At 29.6% G+C, this 21,766-nt stretch overlaps 2 protein-coding genes across 2 annotated transcripts; one reads left to right on the top strand and one right to left on the bottom strand.

The window, feature by feature from the left end:
* Positions 1-4,281: 4,281 nt before the first annotated feature.
* LOC110651294 (histone H2B) lies at positions 4,282-4,940 on the bottom strand. The gene has a single exon (XM_021806585.2). The coding sequence runs from the start codon at positions 4,898-4,900 to the stop codon at positions 4,457-4,459; it is 444 nt and encodes a 147-aa protein (XP_021662277.2). The 5' UTR covers positions 4,901-4,940; the 3' UTR covers positions 4,282-4,456.
* A 15,322-nt stretch (positions 4,941-20,262) lies between these two features.
* On the top strand, positions 20,263-21,551 carry LOC110651293 (histone H2A). The gene is made up of 2 exons (XM_021806584.2): positions 20,263-20,590; positions 21,098-21,551. Exons 1-2 carry the CDS (start codon positions 20,381-20,383, stop codon positions 21,335-21,337), a joined length of 450 nt encoding a protein of 149 aa, XP_021662276.2. The 5' UTR covers positions 20,263-20,380; the 3' UTR covers positions 21,338-21,551.
* Positions 21,552-21,766: the final 215 nt, after the last annotated feature.

The raw sequence follows: 21,766 nt of genomic DNA, 5'->3' as shown, positions 1-21,766 counted from the left end.
AAATTAACTTATTTTTCTTAAATTAAAAGTTAGCAAGTAAGAGTGAGAAAATTGCTATTACTTTTTTTTTTATAAAAATTACTTATTTTAAAATTAGAGAAAAATAATAAAAGAACGATATTTTTTCCTTAAACATACTTAAATTGAATCTCATTAATTTGAAGAAAAAAAAAATAGTAAGCTTTTTGCTGTGCAAAAGAATTTATAAGAAGGGAGTTGGGGGATTAAATAGTGAAAAGTGATAAGAAAAGAAAAAATGATAGTTCAAATAGAATTTATTTATTTAGAAATTACAAAAGAATAATGAAAGCACGAAATTTTTCCTTTAAACATAACTAAATTGAAGAAAAAATTATAAATAGCAAGCATTTTCATTTGTGGGGGCTTGGGGATTAAACAGTGAAAAATAATGAGCAAAGAAAAAAATTATAGATCAAATAAAATATTCTTATTTACAAATTAGAGAAAAACAATGGATAATTCCAATTTAATTTTAATTAATTATATAAATAAAAATATTTTTCAATTAAAAAAATTATTTTTTTCTTCGATCACATTTTCATGAAAGTTAAACTACATTACATTGTCAAAATTCATGTTCTATGTCAAAATTCATGTTCTATATTTGAAAAATATTGATCTTCTTACTTCTCTAATGGTACAAAGTTATGTATTATATTATTAACATATAATATTAACTTAATTATAAATTTAAATATAAAATAATAAAAAAACATAATAATAAATTTTAAAAATATAAATAGATAAAAAAGTTTAAAAATTTAAATTAATAAATAATAAATACAAATTAAACTCATTGATTTTAATTCATTTAAACCTTATCATTTTAATTTTTTTAAAAGTTTAATTTGCATATATTTTATTTAATTTTCTATAATTTAAAATAATCTAACTTACATAATGAAATTACATGTTAAATTAATGTGAAAGATTTTTTTTAATTATAAAATAGAATAATTTTCAATTGAATTTTTGTTAGTTTAGTGCATTATTATTTTATTATATTGATATCTTGAAATTTTATATTTTTATATTATTTGAAATAAAAAATTTTAAAATCTATTTGATATATTAATTATTTAATATATTTAATAAGTATTTTATTTTTTTAAATTGTAAATTATATTATATATATTATAAATATATTGTTATTAAAATATAAATATAAATATAAATTCAATCATGCATGTTCTAATTAAAATTAAATTTATAAGTATTATGTATATATATATATATATATATATATATATATATATATATATATATAATTTAAAATAAAAATTATAACAAAATTTTTATAAAATAATTTTGAAAAAAGAAAATTTATAAAAGAAAAAATATAAATTTATATTATTAATATTTATAAGAATATTTTTGTTAGTTCACAACGTTGATCCCTCATTTGTACTTGTATATATATTGTAACACATATAGTCTATTATTATAAATACACAATATGTGTTATGTTTTTAAATTTTATTTTTATTAAATTATATTATGTTTATAAAAAAATCATAAAAAATATTTTTATAAAATTGATTTTAACTTTAATTATTTTTTTATTTGATATGCAATATGATTGAATATGATATGATTCTCAATCAATTTATTAATAGAAAATTAGAACTATATCGACACAATAAAATAAATTTAATTTAATATAATTTGATTCTTACAATTTTTTTATTTCAATTATTATCAAATTTTTTAATTCAAAAAAATAAGAATCATTAACACTACTATTTTTAATACTAAAAAATAATAAAAATAAAAAAATATTAATAATATGATAATATAAATATAATCTAATTAATTAATAAATTATTAATATTACTCCTCTATTTATTATTAATATGAGAGATTATATTTTATAAGTGCTATAATACTAACTCTATAATAACAGTTTTTAAGAAATCATGCTTATAATAATATAGATATACATAGGAATAAATTAATTGATTTTAAATTTAATTGTCTTTAATGATTTCTTTAATATTAATCTTTAATTAAAATTAAATAAAATTCCTTCTAAATTGCTCATTTAACAAATTTTAAAATTAATAATAATATTTGGATGATTTATACTATTTTAATTTTCGTTTTTATAAATTATAATCATTGAAATATTTAATTTTAATTAATATTCATAATTTTATAAATATTAATATATTTAATTTTAATTAATATTCATAATTTTATAAATATTAATATATTGTACCCATTTAATATGTGCTAAATTGTCATTTGAAATAAGAATTTTAGACAAAATTTGAAATTTTTGTACCCCACGAAGAAATACATGAAATGGGAAGGCTGCTGAGCAGCCATTTATTTTTCGAGTTGTAGAACTTCAAGCCATCATTCGCTTCATTTCTTTTTTGTTATGATCAATTGCTCTCTAAGCTTTAGTTGACTACTTTCAGGCTTCCACCAGAAAACATAACAGGGACGAATGGGCAAGCTTCATACCAGAAGCAACACAGAAAACAAAATAGAGATCTCTGCCACTGCTATAAGCCTAAGGTTTCACACTATAACTACCAAACATCGCAATCTCCCTTCTCTCAACTTTTACTCGATAAGCACCACTTCCACCTTGCTACAAAAGGACTCATTCCTTATCCAGTCTGTTCATTTACACACATCCATCTTAGAATTTAATTTCTCAACAAATATCACTCTTTATGTTAACAGCATTATTAGGAAAGAAATTAAAAAGAATGGCATAGCAAACAAGAGGTTAGGATTCGAAATAAACAATTGGGATGGCATGGCATCCAGTGTGCTTTAGTGACTTTTACAGATCATGAAACTCTGTCCAAATTGCTTCTATTAAATTAAGAAATCAAAAATTTTCACCTGAAATACGGAGGACTTACTAAGCAAGTTACAAAATATAAAGAATAAGCAAAATACTAGACATGTTGGAATTGGAAAAGAAAATGAGAGTTATTATGTAGAGAAGGCATAATGCAGTATAGACTTGCCTTGTGATTGAAGCGCACATTCGCAAGGTCAGACCTGTGTAAGCAAAGATCTCTTCCATGTCATCCCTCATGGGCATTCCAAACAAAATTGCTCTGATCAACCACAATCTGCTAATTCCATTACGTCAAGATGGCACAGAGCATTAAGAAGGGGAATAATACAGTAAAACAGCAATAAGAAGGAGAATAGAAGAAGATGGTCAACACAAAATATTGTCTAACAGAGTAGGGAAGGTGGGAAACAATAAAGATGAAGTAGAACATCTAAGACAATTGCCATGCATGAAGTGAAAAAACAGAGCTGATAGACAGCCCAGCTTGTGTAAGGAGACATTTTGGTTACAAAAACTGATGAGAAAAATCAACGGATAATTACAAAGATATTGAGAAAAACAAAAAAAAAAAATCCATATAAATTGAAGCACAATAAAAAGCAATTTCTGCAAGGTCCTTTGATCCACTTCCACCTAAATAACTAGATAATTTCTTTACAACTGTAACTCACTCCTTACTGTGAAAATTATGAGATACGTTCCTAACCCCAGCTCCAATCCCTTCCCGCTCTTATCCAAAGAAAAATTAATAATAATAATAATAATAATAATAATAATAATAATAATAATAATAATAATAATAATAATAATCAAACAGAAGAAAAAAAATGCTTTACAAACCCAATTGTAGGGCTCATGAAGTAGACACTTTAGAAATGCAAATGCTTGCCTCCATCCATGAATCTTACAGAAAAGGTGCATTGCAATGAATTAATAAAGCTCTAGTTTGAAAAAACCCAATCTTCAAAAATGCAGTTGGATCATGGGCTTACTAATTTACCTGCATCAGGTTTGACAAAAAAGGAAGGGAGGAAGCCTTAAAATGGGCGATGGGAGCGGTTGTTTCTCTAAGCTAATCTGCTCAATTTGCCAAACACTACAAGTCCTGAATTGCCACAATTTAAAAATTCACAAGCAGACAGATATCCTCACTCTATAAGCCCTTTAAAAAAGAACTAGCAATTAAGAAAAAATATTATCAGCAAGCGTAATTTCAAGAATGAAATAACAATCAACTGAGTGCATTGTTTAACAAATTAAGATAGCCAATCAGCGAAACTTACCGCCTAAACTTACTACTAAAGACCAAATTCACGCCAAGAAAACAGATTTAATGCATCACCATACATCTCCATTCCACAGAGCATCAATTTTTAGGCTAAACCAAATCAAAGCAACTAAGAGAAAAATTGAATATATATAAAAAAAAAAAAAAAGAATTTAAGAAATCAAAGATCATTCTTACTAGAATTCAAATCAATTGGAATAAATACATCATTACAGCCACACTACTCACTGTAAAAAACGAAAAACAAGCTTATCCTAAAACAAGAGAATATTTTTCTAATTTGACCATTTTATCACAAAGCCTAAACCTGAAACGCTACACCTAATTCAAGAACTAGTAAACTTGGTCACAGCCTTGGTACCCTCAGAGACAGCATGTTTAGCCAATTCCCCAGGAAGCACCAATTTTACGGCAGTTTGGATCTCCCTCGAAGTAATAGTGGGTTTCTTGTTGTACCTAGCAAGTCTAGAGGATTCATGTGCAAGCTTCTCGAAGATATCGTTGATAAAAGAGTTCATGATGCCCATGGCCTTGCTAGAGATCCCGATGTCAGGGTGCACCTGCTTCAGAACCTTGAATATGTAGATCTTGTAAGTTTCTATGTTCTTCTTCGTGCGCTTCTTCTTCTTGTCCCCAGCCGAAGCGCCGCCTTCTTTCGGCAGTTTTTTGCCCGCCTTCGGCTTCTTCTCAGCAGGAGCTTTCTCCGCCACCGTCTTCTTCTCTTCCGCCGGTTTCTTCTCGGCTGGCTTCTTCTCTGCCTTTGGCGCCATGGAAGAATTGGATTTTTTTTTTCTTTTTTAATGAGGGAGATGAGTGAATTGGTATTGATTGATTTATAATTTATAGGGTAGAAAGATGTGATTTGATTGGAGCATACAGATTGACACGGATTGATGACATGGAGAGATTAACCGATGAGATGTAGAGGATAGATCGACGGCTTGGAGATATGCGTAAAGAATGATTGCGTGTGTGGCCTGCGGTGACGTGGTTGAATCTTATTGGTTATTTAACTCTTTGTTTATATCTTTAATTGAACAGGCCAAGGAAATTAAGGAAAAATTAAAGGGAATAAAAAAAAAAAGAGGAATTAATTTTTTTTTTATTACAGAGGATGTAACACCCTATTTGATTTAGGGTGAAATCGAATAAAGAAATGTTATATTGTGTATGGAGTATCTAAATTTGTTCTAGAATATTTTTCTTTTTTAATGTTTATATTTTATTTTTAATTATAAATTTTAAGTGAAAAAATTGTAAAAAATTTTTCCAAATATTTAACATTTACCAGTTAATAATAATATTTATAATTTTTAATTGTAATAATATTGACAATCAATTCTCCTTATATTTATATTTAATTTTATTCTTTCATCATATATAAATATTAATATAAAATATATTCAGACATTCTTTATTTAAATATATATAAATTTATAAATCAATAAATGTAATAAAATATTTTTATACTTAAATTTACAATCATTCAAAATAAATTTATATAATGTGTTTTTAGTACATGACAAATGGGCAAATAAAAATGAATGACAAAATATATCTAGTGTTGATAGTGCATCTACTACAAAGTCCAAGTTTTAGGTGACTTCAGACTTTTCTGTAAATCCACTCTCTTCTCTCCTGTTTGACTATCCACTCTTTACTTTCTATACCTGCGCGAGGAAAAACCAACGCATTAAGTTTTACAGTTTAATGGTGCATTCTTAATTTTAAAAAAATAATAATAAAAGCAAAACTTGTATACATACCGTAAGATATTTTAAAAAAATAATGTTCAAAAATAAAGAAACTCAAAACATCAAATTTATTACCATTTCCAAATACAAGCATACTGAATCGATTCAATGATACAATAATTATATGAAATATTTAAAGTTCAAGGTTTAACATAATTCTCATTATATTTGGGTACATTTTCTTAATTAAATCACATTTTAAGATTTATTATATGCCCACAGTAACCTATGACAGAACTGTATGGACTGAATGTGGAACTCTTGGTACTGAATATTCGGTGTCTCTGACCGGTTTAACATTGGGCACTCGATGCCTCTATATAACTGTCAACATAGACTCACAGTACTAAACACTCAGTGTCTCTGACCGGTTCAACAATGAGCACTCAGTGTCTCTATATACCTGTCAACATAAACCATAATAAAATTCGACACTAAAAGCCATGGATAAAGAATTATTGACTGGGCACTCGGTGCCTCTAATAGACATTTATTAATCTAGTAACATAATTAATGCAGTACTGCTAATGATATCCCCTATTAGCATATTAATCTATCCAAACCTATAACTCACTGTCTAGGTTTATCCGGGCTTAATAAGGTAATTATCATTTTTATTTTTACATTATGTAATCAACAATACTTGTATGCACAAAAACTTTTGTCATTACTGTATTTTCATATCGCATGCATTTAAATTTCATACAAAATTCTTATAAATTTTCTCAAGTTATCAAAGGTCATACTATATTTTAAAAAATAAGAGATTAAGAGTACGTTAATCTCCAACCTAAGTTGATTTGGCTCCGACACCAATATTTTCACCTTCCTCCTTACGAACTACTGTAATACAAAAGAATACGAACAATTCATAATAAATTCCTTAACTACTTCCAACAAACATTTCCATCAAATTAATTTTACCGTTACCTAAGAATTTTCCTACCCAATTGGCCATAATTAATTCTTTAGCTAATTGGTTACTTTCCTCATATAATAATAAGTTTATTTAGACATTTTATAAAACACTTTGTGTTCAAAATTCGCATGCCAAAATGAACTAGTTTTCTTTGTTTTTCAGACCCCCGAAAAATACATTTGTATTTTCCATCAAAAGTACTTAAATCCTGTAATTAGAACCAATCAACAAACATTCATCCAATACCAATTTAATTTACCAAACTGTTGCCCCAAATGAACAAACACACGCACACAATTAAAATTTTCAGTCAATTAAGGTAAACATGGCAGCAAAGTTAAAATTCCACAAAAAATTCTAGCAACAAGGGTTTCATGGCTTTTTTTCATAATTAAACTTTCATATGTCCATTTGAATCTCTAATTTGAATCATATCAAAATCAGGTTTACATCTCAAGTTACAAATGAAAATGTGCAAACTGTTCCAGACTCCAATCACAGTTAGAGCAGTAATAGGAAATGCAAGAATTTCACCATGCAATCAACAAAATCAATTTGCGGTCACAACTACAAAGTTTTAGGATATTCATTTAGCTTTTCAATAGTTCAATAATCACACTATTTCAAGTTATATAGCACAAGTTATGAATTTTTAAAGTTAGTTGTCCTGCTTCTGGAAATCATCAGGTCAATTTTCTAAATTTAAGTAATAAAAAATTTTACCTTCAAACACTATCTTAATAGGGGAATTAGGTATGGCACGAAACTACAAAGTTTTAGAGCATTCATCAAGGTTTTCATAGACATAAAGATCACAGAAATCTAACTTTCCTAGCTCAAGTTATGAATTTTTAAAATTGACTAATCCTGCAGACCTACTAGCAAAACCAGGGTTCCATCACCCCTACCAACTATCTTTCTCACTATCTTATATTTCCTCCTTATCCTTAGTGATATCCTTACTCAACTTGATAAAAAATAAAGGTTATAGCACAAACCTTGGTTGTGAACTAACTGTTACTCCTATTTCCTTTCAAATCTCCTTCAAATCCTTTAAGGAGTTAGGGTTCTTTAAGCTTGATTCACCAAGTCCCTTGCTTCCTTATGCCTTCCAAAAATAGTTTGATCTAGGGTTTTGGTTTGATTTATCTCCTTCAAATTTGAGAGAAGTTGGGCTGTTAAAGAAACAAAGAAAAGAGGAACAATGGATGACTGTTGGCTGACCAAAAAGGGAGGAAAAAGATAAGGCAGAATTTTATCTCCGTTTTATCCATTAGTCCTTCATCCTCTACCCATTGGTCCATAAGGAAATTTTTATTATTTTTAAATTTTCCCTAAACTTTATAATCTATTCAAATTAGTCCTCCAATCTTTTATTTACTCATTAACTTATTGATTAATTCACTTTAGTCCTCTAACTCTTAGTGGCCAACTTCCTAGGTATGAAAGAAAGCAAGTGCACACCCACTTAGTTTGCCATTTATGTGAATATATATATTTTTTAATAAATTCAGGATGTTACAGAGGAGAAATGAAATTTTCCTCTTAATAAAATTACTTAATTGTTATGAATTTATGATTTTGTTATTATATGATGTTAAGGGTGTATAAGTAATTTTAATATAAATGGTACCTAATTCTCTTTATTTCTCTCCATTTCACTCTAAATTGGAGGGAAATATTTTGGGTTCATGAAGGAAAATTGGGAAATATAATTTCCTTTCATTTCTTTCCTCTATTTGCTATCCAAACAAAGAAAATGTGATAAAATCACATTTCTTTTCTTTTATCTTCTTTCCATTTCCCTCAATCCAAACAAAGGGTTAGAGATTTTGATGGGTACCTTGCTTACTGAAACCGCTTTTCAATTAAATTCGAAAAACTCCATATTTTATCAAGGAGTTTTTTTTTTTGGAAATAATATTTTACAAAGGAGTTAAAGAAAAAAAAATTAGTAATATGATTTCATTGAGGAAATACTGCAATTACAAAGATCAGCCTTGTAGCCATTCCACTTATACTATGGCAGTCCTAAATTTCTAAAGGATTTTTACAACCAACTGAACAATTTGCTATCTAACTTCTGGTGGGATTAGAGAGATAAAAAGTAAAAGCTGCACTTGTTTAGCTAGAGCAGAGTATCGCATCCTAAGTATAAAAGAGGCTTAGGATTTCATGATTTTGAGCTTTTTAATAAAGCATGTCTTACAAAGCAATGTTGGCATATGGTGACAAATCCTAATAGTCTATGGGCGTGTGTTTTGAAAGTCTTGTATTTTATAGGCTTCAATTTCTAGAAAGCTCACTCTCAAAGAAAGAGCTCGTGGGTGTGGCAAAGTTTGCTGGCTAGGAGAGATATTTTAAAAGAGGGATACAGGATGAAAATAGGGGATGGAATGAACACTTTCATTTGGTTTGATCGTTAGGTACCCAAGGCCCCATTCTCTCAAGTTCAACGGCCTTTCAATTGCCCTCTAAATGTCAATAGGGTCGGGGATCTCATAAACCATAACACTTTGCAATGGCATCGCCATCTAGTTCATTCTCTATTTAATGCCAAAGATTCAAGGGCTATTTACTCTATCCCTATTCCTCCACTAGGTTCAGATGATACTATTGTGTGGCACCATGACAGTAAAGGAAGTTTTTCCTTGAGATTAGTTTATAAGATGCTTGCTAATAAGGTTAGGCAATATGAATTATCAAGACCTCATTGCTCTCTCCAAATCCTACATGTAATATGGAAAAAGACAAGAAAGTTACAAGTGTAGCCAAAAATGAAAATAAATATATGAAAACTTTGTTAGTAATATGCCCTAGAGCATATCATTTAGTATGTATCTTATACATGTTTTTATTAATAAAAGGCATTTTCACTTTTCCGTTTACATAAGATATTTATGTGTAATAGAAAAATGTCCATTGATATTTTGTTAGAAATTCTATTTTTAAGTTGTTAAAAATATGAGTAACAGTATTTCTAGTACAAAGTATCATAAATAGGTTTACAATCGAGGATACTTCATAATAAGGACATGACTTATCCAGAAAGATTGTATTCATATTTGTTCCCAAGTTATTTATATGAGATATAAATAAGATGGAATGGTGAGTCTTATGCCATATGACAAAGGCACTTATACATGATAAGTAGGCCGAATCAGTGACACTTATGACAAGCACATGGAGTTTACTCTTGTCAATGTTTTGTCATAAATCATATCAGTGCATATAATCTTTAGACTTGAGATAGCACAGTTATCTTGTATATAGGTGATTTGAGTTTGATACTGCTTTCATACTTGTACTATGTATGGGTATATGAGTACGTGTTGGCTCCTACTAGTTATATATAGAGTTAGGTGTTGATCAAGAAGGAATTTGTTCCTCTAAGTAAATAGAGATAAAATCCTATATTCATTTAATTGTTCTTGATGTTTTAAGTTCCTGGCCAGGACAGATAGATTTAATCAGAAAAGAGTTTCTGATGAGAAAATCTTTTTAATCAAGAACTGGAATTAAAAGAGAACATAATATTCATAGTAAATGGGGTTTGACATAAACCATGACTCCAGCTTGAGTTGGGATTTTGTAACAGAGAGATTCTAGTGCATGGTAACATATGGTTATAGGTTCATTTAAGGTAAACCTTATTACTAATTGGGGGGCCATGACATGCTATGCTAGGTGTTAACCATGGTCTATGAGGTGCATTAAATGATTTAGAGAAATCATTTATGGTGAGAAAGAGTTCTGATGATATTAAGAGTTGATATCATATCTCATTGCCAATTAGTGATGAGCCTAGTAAGTCACACACATACACAAGTTATCACATAATTAAATATGATTTAATTAATTAATTAAAGAGTTTAATTGATTAATTAAATAGGTGTGGTTTGCAATTAGATTGCAAAGTCCCTAGCATGACTTGAAACTAAATCTAGGTTATTGGATGTACAGTATAAGTTAAATTTATATTTAAAGTGTTTAAATATGAATTTAATTAATGAGAAATTAATTAATATAGATTAATTAATTAATTTATATTTGATATAAATTGATTAGAAGAAGAGAAACAATTATTTTGGGTTGAGAACTCAAAATTAAGACACAGGGGCATTTTGGTCATTTCACAGGGTGACATGTGGCACCATGAGATGGTGACATATGGCATTACACATAAGCTTGCCAAGTATCTTGTAATAATGTAAGATGATTAAAATTAAGATTAAATATAGGTTTGACACTTGGCACAATGTGATTGGGTCAATTAAATCTAGAACCAATCAGAGGGTGACATGTGGCAGGGGTTTAATGTGTTAACCTAGCTATATAAGTGTTGTTATGAAAAAAGAGTCTCCCTTCTCGTTCTCTTCATTTCTCATCTATTCCAAGAGATTAGCAAACAATCTCTTGAATAAAAAAACACTAGAAATTGTTTCTAGTGTCCTGTTTACGTCTTTAATCTCTTAAAAGGCAGAACTTGATTTTCTAAATAATAGAAAAAGCTTTAGAAGCTGTTCAAGGGCTGCCATAGGTGTTCTTGGTGTGGACAAGCTAGAGGGACAACATCTGGTGTCTTGAAGACGCATCTCAAAGGCGCAAATACACTGCAGTGCATCAAGAGGTTAGTGTATTTGTTCTTAATTTAATCTAGGGTTCTAAAGTTAATTTGATTAATTTTAAAATCTTAAATGGCAAATACAAATCCAAAACATATTAAAAGAGTTTTAATATGTTGTTTATCATTGAAATCAAATAGATAAAAATAAATCTTGCATAATGCATGTGACCCTAGGTGAAAATTTTTGAATTCAATAGTATAAACTTGTGTTTTTCACGCTTCCGTTTCTTTAAACTTATGCATAATGTAGTCCCTATTTGAGCAAATCTTGAAGCTAGAGGAATACGAGTCAACCTACTTTGCCCCTCAGTGTCAATAAAGCAGGGAAACAATTGAACATATGTTATTATAGTGCAATCACTCACAAGCCATTGGTTTAGTAACCCATCTGCCTACAAACCTAATATGGTGGGATTCTCCTCTTTTGCTCACTGGTGGACATAAATCATTTGTCACTCTCAGACAAATGCAGCAGCCTTGAATTTAATAGTCCTTACATGTTGGACCTTTTGGAACATAAGGAGCGAATCTGTTTTAAGTACCATGATCTAAACCTTATTGCTACTTCTAGGTGCATTCTCATATGATCTTCAGAGCTTTCCTAGATCATACTGAGTAGAGACACTTCCAGGTCTATTAGAGTGCATGATTCTATTCTAGATAAAAGGGTCTGCCCACTCAACGACTTCCTTAAGTCGAATTATGTTGTTGCATTAAAAAAGGGATATCCCTTTGCTTTTGTAACGGTCATTGTTAGGAATCATTTATGTTTGCACATGGATGACTGTGTTAAAACATTAGTTTGCTCCTTTGTTTTGGTGGGAGAAACAGAAGCTATGGTTTAAGCTATTAGCTTAGCTCATCAAATGGGAGCCTGGAATATAATTCTAGAAACTGACTCTACTTCCTTAGTATCAACTATAAACTCTCTAGTCTCAAGTAGTGTCTGGGAGTGTAAGGCCTAAATTCAAACCACAAAGAAACTTGTTCCTAATTTTACTCAAGTGTTTTTGTCCTTAGTTTGCCACTTGGCAAATCAAGTTGTGAAATGTTTAGCAAAACTGGCTTTTCATGGTAGGTTATCTTGTGATTGCTTCAAGCCACTCCTCCTGTGCTTTTGTCTTCTCTTTTTGCTGGTGTCCAAAGTGTCGTGTAATGCATTTCTTGCAAGTTAAAAAAAAAAAAAAAAGCCCAATTACAATAAGAGACAGCTAATTAAAACCAATGCCCAACACGTAAAATATAATAGGCCCAAAGCTTAAAATTAAATCTTAAGGCATATGGGTGGGTTACCCAAAAAATTAAATGCTAGACAAAAACAATGGAACAAACTAACTCCACCATCATCAGCTCCGCCATTGTCTAAGGGTGGACGATAAGAACTAGACACACAATTGAGAGCTCCGATAACAAGTAAGGTGAAACCTTTCAGCCAATAGCTAAGCAGATTTCCCAAAAAAAAAATGGTCAACCCTTGGACTTAACTAAAAAATGAAAGCCATCAATTGTTTAAAAAGAACCAAACCCATGTAGGTGTCATGACCCGATTTATGGGCCAAACCGACACTAGGACTTGGGTCAGTATAAAGCCCCCGAAACCCATGGTAAGCCTAACTATCTCGAACCCGACCACAAAACCCAATAAGATAGCCTAATTTCAAGAAAACAAACGAATAGAGTTCAACCATAAATTATATTATCAAACGAAAAACATTAACTCACTCGACCTGTAAACAAATAAAATTAATAATATGGGGAGCTTAACTCATCCTCACAATCCTCAAACTACAAATATCAACATTTGGGAGCTTAGCTCCCTCCATCATCAATTGTAAACATTTCATACGTCTATACAATCTCGCATAATTAATTTTATAACTTCAGAACTAAGTTATCACAACTCAAATAAAAAAAATATAACTATTGGTCCATGTAGAGTTTTAAATTTAAATAAAAGACAATAAAGGTCAATCAAAATATTTTCAGCTTAAACTTGTGGGGAAAGAAAGCAGGTTAATATCAAATAAAGCCATCTATCACCTAAGGAAAATAGTTGAACAGGGATTGGCGTTCGACTCAGAGAATAATATATTAATTTTAAATATAATATCTATAACTAACTAAGTCTAATGCATTCCTATGTATGAAATGTAACATGTTCATATAATTCAAACAATTCAACCAATATTCGCACAAAAGGTAATTTGGAACACACACATACTCATGTATCACATCAACACATATATGGGAGCTGATTTTCTGTACAGCTCTCTTAATCTAATACTTGCCAGTGAGGTTAACTAAAGCTGAACTTTTGCTTAATAATATATATGCGGAGGCCAGCGAGATCAACTCAAAACTGTGCTCACCCCGACTTATCCATATATAAGGATCAAGTCCCTGTGAGTCAAGCTCTAGCCGTGATTACTCGTCCTACCCATATCCATATCCACACCATACTCACACCAACAGCTCCAAGTTATCTTAAGGCAACATCCACAAACAAATTCAATAACATATGCAGCAAAGGAGCGTGCCTATCATTTAACTAATTATATATATACATATAAGTGAATGCATAAACATGCCTTGAATATGAATTAATAATATTGAAATTACAAATAAAATCAATATCAACTCACAGTGTAACCCAATACTTATTAGTTTTTGCTGAGAATAAGAAAATTGTTAATTTGGATCACTTAAGCAAACATACTAGATAACTATCAATAATAGATCAACAATAATTAATTAAAAAAACAAAGATTTCCTAGGTTTGTGTCCAAAATTCAGTAGAGTTTTCCTTATACCTTGGACATAACCTCCTTGTAAGAAAAATCTCATTTATATCTCAACAATTCAAAGGCCTCAGGCCCACAACAAAACAGAACATAATACAACACAATGTCCATTTGGGGTCTACAAACATCATAAGTTACGTCCAAAACTCTAATCTCCAGTTCGGTTCCTGAACTCCTCTATAGTCCAATTAAAACCACAATCTCAAAAGCTCTTACTAAAATATCATGATATAATTATAATTAAGTAATCAATAAAACTTCAATTCCATATTAAATTTCTAATGAATATTCAACAGTATTCCTTCTTCAAATTGGACTAAATTTCTTGTTACAAAACTCAAATCCACCACTTAATAATTATATCAACTTACACAAATTTTCAACTTATATCTTCATACAATTATTAATTCAAATACTTCATACTCAAATCTAAATTAGAATATTCCACAATAACTTAAAAATTTATTAAACACCACATATTATCTCAAAATAATTTCAGTTCCATCAAAATAACATATTAAACTTAACTCAATCCTTAATACCAAAATTAGCAATTTGTCCATTCAAATTTACATAAAATATTCTAATTATCAGATAAATTTCAAATTTTAACCATATGTTCAAGACATCCAAATACATCATCAATAAAAATTTTAGCATCAAATTATTTCTACATCCTGAGATATCAAAATATTTATTAAACCCTTTAAATTTTAAATTTCTAAGAATAGCTCTTACTCAGATAACTCATATAAAATAATTTATATCTCACAAATCACAAGTTCAAAATTCACCAAATTTGAACAAAATAGGCCCAACATCCTAAATATCATTTCTACCAAATTTCATAATTTTCTAAGCATTCTAACTATTTATTTTTCTCAAATTTCAGTAGCCAAAATTTAAAATTTCAAATATAGACAACCTATGTTCAACAATTTATTTCTCCAAATTTAATTGTTAAAAATTACCAAATTTTAATTATAACTTCTAAACATATAGACCTCAAATATATCCAAAAATTAATGGTGAAAGATGCACGAAACTCACTTGGATGTAAGACAAAGTTGCTACCCCTACTCAACCCCTGTTTATGCTCTTATTCATCCTCTTTCTCCCTTTCTCTATCTAGTTTCTTGCTTTTCAGACCACTCTTCATCTTTTTCCTTTGCCGATGTCCTTCCTTGCCTGAGAAATCTAAAAAATTGGCTATTCTTCCTTCTTCTTCTCCTTCTTCTTTCTTTTCCTTTCGTCCTTCCCTTTCCCAATACTCCATTCTTCCTTTTACTGTTTTTTTTTTTTAAAGTGGCCGGCTGTCCTACTTTAATAGGAAAAGTTCGATTTGATCCTTGATCTTTCCAAAAGTCCATATTACACCCAAAAATTCAAATCTTCACTTATAAATCAAATTTCTAAATTTAACTTTCTCCCCAAAACATTATAAATGTTATTTCTATTTCTAATAACAATCATATTTAACATTTTCACAAAAATTGGGGTGTTACAGTAGGTGTTAGATAAAGTGAGAAATGGCATGACAGAAGTGGGCTTCTCATTCTCCTATAGCCCAAGGACTAGAGATCGACCTTTAAAAGGTATCAATAGCTCTTGTTTTGCTAGCAAACTGGAAAAAACCCCGCTGAGTGTTCCTAATCGAAAACCAAGCAGATCTTGAATCCCTCACCATCAAGCTCAATATGTGCAACCCATTATAACAACATTACAAAACTATACAAAACAAAAATCAAGAGGAGAGAGAAGAATCCATCCTCTCATAATGGATATAGCCATCCCTTACCCCTAAGGATAGGGGATGGCCTTAGAAAAATTAATGACGACAAGTACGAAAAAGAAAAGGAATTTTTCTCTCACTATGCAAGAGAGACAAAGGTCCAAGTGCTAAGAATACTTGTTTGGAGATTTGAGATTATATTAATAAAATAATTATAAGATTAATAAAATTTTATTTATTTTTTACAAATTTGTAATCTCTATCCTCTGAAATGTTTGATTAGATTTCCAATTTTTACTTTAAAACTTGTTTATAAATTTTTAAATAAAAAAGTTTGTGAAATTCAATTAAATACAATGTTTTGCGTGTTTGGCTCGCAAAAACAAATTAATTCTAGAAATTGTTTATAACTAAAACCATTTTCTATCAAAATTAATGGAATTTAAAATGAATTTTACAAAACTTACATAACAACATTTTTTGAACTTAAATAGCCTTATCAAAAAAAGTTCTTTTTAATCATTTATATTTTGTTTAGCCATACATTAGTTATACTTAAATAGTAAAGATAAATTCCCGTGCCTTGTTTAAAATACACATGCCTTAAAATTATTTCTTAAGACACACATCTTAAATTATAATTAAATGCCTTAAATTGTTACTCGTTGCTCCCTCTGTCCACTTTTGTCTATTTTTTAAAATTTTTATACAATGATTAAGAAAATAATTAACTCACCTAAATTATAATAAAATACTCTGTAATTTAACTAAATTACTCTTATCTCACCTGATTTAGAGTGAGGGAGTGTTATGATGGTTTTTAGGAAACTGTATAAATAGTTATATTGTTTAGTAGATTTAAGGTAAAATTGAAAAAAAAAGTAATTAATGATTCTTGATATTCTCAAAACGACAAATAATTATAAAAAGAACAACTTCTGAAAAATGATAGATAAAAGTAGACAAATAAAATATTTAAGATACATGTGTCACAAGTACCATTAATATAATCATTAATATAAGATATTTTATATTTGTTATAACTTTTTAATATTAAGCTTATTATGCACTTAGTAAATGGTAAATTATATAAACAGTATCTTAATTTAGAGATATGTAAAGTACCTAAACTTTAATTTTGAGACCAACTTACCCTTGATACCAATCATTAGGAAACTAGACTCCAATGAGAACAAAACTCAAGGCTCAGGTTGTTGTTGGGCTGTGCCGCTAATATATTTTTTTCCTTTTTGGACCATAGAAGCTTTCTACTTGTATCCAACTCTATGACCTCGTTTGGCAGTGCAACAAAAAAAAGGGCAGATTTAGGTAAAAATGCTAGTTTATAATATGTTTGGTTGTGTCTAAATTGAATTTGGTTTATTCAAATTAATGTTTTCAAAAAAGCATCCTTTTAAATGCTTTTGACAAAATTAGTTTCTAAACTATGATCAGATATCTATTTCAAACTTTGTATATAAAAACATCCTTAATGATTTTGAATATTTATCTCAATATAAAATGTTAAAGCCTATTTATTTATAGAAAATTAAAATAGTTTTCTAAAAAAGTTTTAAATTTTTTTTATCGAAGATAAATACGCATACATATAAGCTCCAGGAAATGATACGTTCCTCAGTAAAACCATGGTAATTTTGCCAACGCACGCTAATCCTTATAAGTCCAACACACACACACACCCATCCACAACTAATGAGAGATCTCAAAGGACTAGTCCACTGATAAATGGATTTGTCTCGGGTTTTTCGCGCGCGAATATACGCATATTAGCTCATTCATCGACATTTTGTATTTTTTTTATTGAATATAAAGAAAATTGAAAAATAGAGTTTTGTATTCATACATTTCATTTTTCAAATGGAAGATTTAAAAATTGATTTTTCAATTTTCCAAAATTCAACTGGAATTAGGTAAATAATTGGGTTAATTTCCAACAAAAAATCCCCTGAAATTTGGCATTTTTTACAATTAAACCCTAAAATTTTTATTATTGTCAATTAAACTCTTATATTTGATTAATCTCTTAAATTAACCTGACTGTTAAAAACCTGTTAGTATACTTAACAAGAGTTCCACGTTAGTTGTTATATCATCACTGGATAAGCTATATTAAAAATCTCAAATTAGGGTTAATTACTAAACCTTGAAATTTGCATATTTACCAATTAAACCCTTACATTTAATTGATGTCTCAAATTGACCCGACTATCAATAAATCATTAGTATATTTCAACAAATAAGAAATTATAAGTCAAATGTTATTTTGCAGATATAATTACCCAATCTCATTATAATCAATCTACACATTAAAACTAGCATTAACAATGCTTGTTCATTATTACTATACATATGCATAACAACATAAACCCTAGAAACAGAGTAAAATAAAACAAAATTAAAATTTTCCTACTCTACATAGTCAACTCCTTATTCAAATAAACTATTTCATCATTTAATTTTTTTTTATTTGTCAACACTTTAACTTTGCTCTCCTTGTATCATTTTTAATCACACTTTTCACTAAACTGTATCTATTTCTAAGTGATTTTGCTATTAGTATCCTCAAACTTTGTAAATTTCTCCTTAAGAGCATTTTTTTTTCGCTGAAACAAATGTATAAGTAACTTATTCACCCGACCATTTTAAAGTGAATCAAATCAATTGAATAAAGAACAACCAGTCCCTTGAATCAATTGCACACTAATATCAACTATTAATAAACTTATAAAGTGCGACTCCTAACCAAAATAGTTAAAAATGAAAATCATTACGACTTCCCGTTGAGCACCACATACTAACGGTTTGTTGACAATTGGGTAATTTTAAGACATTAATTAAACGTGAGAGTTTAATTAATTATAAAATTGACAAACTTCATATTTTTTAGCAATTAACCCTAATTTGGGGTCTTTATTGTAACTTATCTAGTAACAATGGCAGCTGATGAGGAATTCTTGTTAAGTATACTAATGGTTTCTTAATCATTGAGTCAATTTGAAATATTAGTTAAATGTTATAATTTAATTGGCAATTATACAAGTTTCTGGGTTTAATTGCAAAAATTGACAAATTACAAAATTTTTTTACGATAAACCATAAATAATTTTAAGTTATTTGGCACTGCTTTCCAAATTAAAACAATGTTTTTTCTATAAGCAAAATTATACTATAAATTTTTTATGATTGAATTGAATAATTATTTAGAAAAATATTTTTCATAATGTTAAAAAATTTAATTATATTATAAAAAATAATAAAACATATTAAAAATTTTAAATTAAAATATTTTTTTCAAATATATTTTATATTGATTTTTCTTATGATAAAAGATATTAATTTTTTAAATTAAAAAAATTAATTTTCAATTATTGATAGGTGAATTTGTTTTCCTTTGTTTTTCATACAAAATAAGAACTAGAATTTTCTTAAAAATTAAAAATTAAAAACAAAAAATTGTTTCACAAATAAGCAGACCCTCAATATTTCTCATTCTTCATGCGATGGAAATTCTCTCTCAATTTTCCCCTCTTCTTTTGTTTCTTTTCCCAAGCTCACAACTCCCTGCTAATAAAATTTATTTATTTTAATTAATCAAATATTATCAATAAATTTAAGGATAAATTTGACCGTGTCTAAATGATTAATTATTCAGGATCCTACATCGAATGTGAATAATATATATGTATGAATTATATTAGAATAAATATTTTATTAAAATTATCGTAATTTTAATAATAATTTGAAATAGCAAATTCAACTACTAAACTTCCTTGGAATCATATATATAAACCCAAGGTTTTAGAGTCTTCCATGATACCCTACTAATTTCTCCCAAGTTCTTTTTATCACAACTCCCTGCTAATAAAAATTATTTATTTTAATTAATCAAATATTTTCAATAAATTTAAAGATAAATTTGGGTGTTCTCAGAGAATTAATCATTTAGAATTTTATATCAAATATAAATAATATATATATAAAATTATATTAAAATAAAAATTTTATTAAAATTATCATAATTTTAATAATAATGAATTCTGATTATTGACTCACAATTCTTCTTAAAAAAACTATGCAAAAACAATGGCATTTAAAATTTACGAGTGGTGCAAAAAAAAAAAATCCAAGCTCTCGGTTACTATTGGTCCATTCCAAATCACGCGGATTGCCCCTTAAAGGTCCATAACCGTCGATCGGACCCAATCCAACGGTCTCCCATCTCTCATTGCCACTCCCGGCAAGCCCACGTTCAGACACCGGGCTATAAAAACATGCCACGATAGCACAATGTACCGCTGTGAACTATCTGTATCGCCTCTATCTGTGTATCTAACAAGACCGGATCGGTGGTTTCCTTTCTCGGAGAATCTAAATCGCCCGTATCTATCAGGTGGATATGGAGACCGGAGGGAAAGTGAAAAAGGGGGCTGGAGGGAGGAAAGGTGGAGGTCCAAAGAAGAAGCCCGTTTCAAGGTCGGTCAAAGCGGGTCTGCAGTTTCCCGTTGGGAGAATCGGGCGTTACTTGAAGAAGGGGAGATATTCCGAGCGGGTTGGAACGGGCGCTCCAGTTTACTTGGCTGCAGTGCTCGAGTACTTGGCTGCTGAAGTAACCTCTATATCCTTTCCCCCCTTTTGGATTTATCTTATTTGTTTAGTTTCAGATCTGTGATTCTAGCTTATTTAGTCTTTTATTGTTTATGTATTACATATCAGTTGGGATTTTGTTTACTATCTGTGAACTGTGCCAAATTTGCTGTTTTTTTGTTCATTCTGGTCCCAAATGCCTGTTTGGTTGTTAGGAAAATGATGGAAAAAGTTGTCTTGCGCGACTCATACTTTCTTGAGCCAACACAAGTAGCAAATGGAGCTTAAAGTTTTTCTTATTATGTCCAAAAGTTATTCAAGCGATACTGTCCATGAATTTGAATTATGGTTTTCAAGAAAAACAAAAAAAGATTGCGAGTCCTTTTAATCTGATTTTGCCTTTTGCAAGCTCGATTAGTGACACACTAGTTGCTTTTCCTTTTGAATTCTCTAATTTTTCTGTTTTACACTGTGAACCAGGTTGAAATTTATATTCTCTGTTCTGATACCTTAAGTTTTGGGAATTCAGGTGTTGGAATTGGCTGGGAATGCAGCTCGAGATAACAAGAAGAATAGAATAATACCAAGGCACGTATTGCTGGCTGTGAGAAACGATGAGGAGCTGGGAAAGTTGCTTGCAGGTGTAACCATTGCTCATGGAGGTGTCCTTCCTAACATTAATCCTGTTCTGTTACCCAAAAAGACTGAGAAAGCCACCAAGGAACCCAAATCTCCCACAAAGGCCACAAAGTCCCCCAAGAAGGCTTAAGTTCCCTTTTCTTCTTTATCTCAGAGCCAATTTAGGTGTTTATCTCTTCTGCTCTTAATGTATGTAATTTTGTGATTAGGGTTCAGTTATTTTGTTGATGTTTAGAGGAAAGATGATGCATCTCAAACATTGTGTAGTCCTTTGATCTTTATGATACTATCTTAGAACTGACATTTATGATTTAATGAATGAAACTACTTGTTTCTGTTTTTCATATACTTTGCAGCCTTTGGATATGTTGCCAATTAACTATTTGTTCTGGAATGCTTTGCTTATGTAAAACTGGATTGCATAGAACCTTTTTGCCTTTGGTTTTCCCTCTCTAAAGTTTTCTCCTTTACCATTGCCCACTTGTTTGATGCCTATATTCCCCCAGTCTTCGTAGATGACATTTCATACCCGGGTACCCTTGTTGGTGAGGGATTATAT

Source organism: Hevea brasiliensis, chromosome 6 (assembly GCF_030052815.1).
Source record: "Hevea brasiliensis isolate MT/VB/25A 57/8 chromosome 6, ASM3005281v1, whole genome shotgun sequence".
NCBI lineage: Eukaryota > Viridiplantae > Streptophyta > Magnoliopsida > Malpighiales > Euphorbiaceae > Hevea > Hevea brasiliensis.
This window is presented reverse-complemented; position numbering and strand designations above follow the sequence as displayed.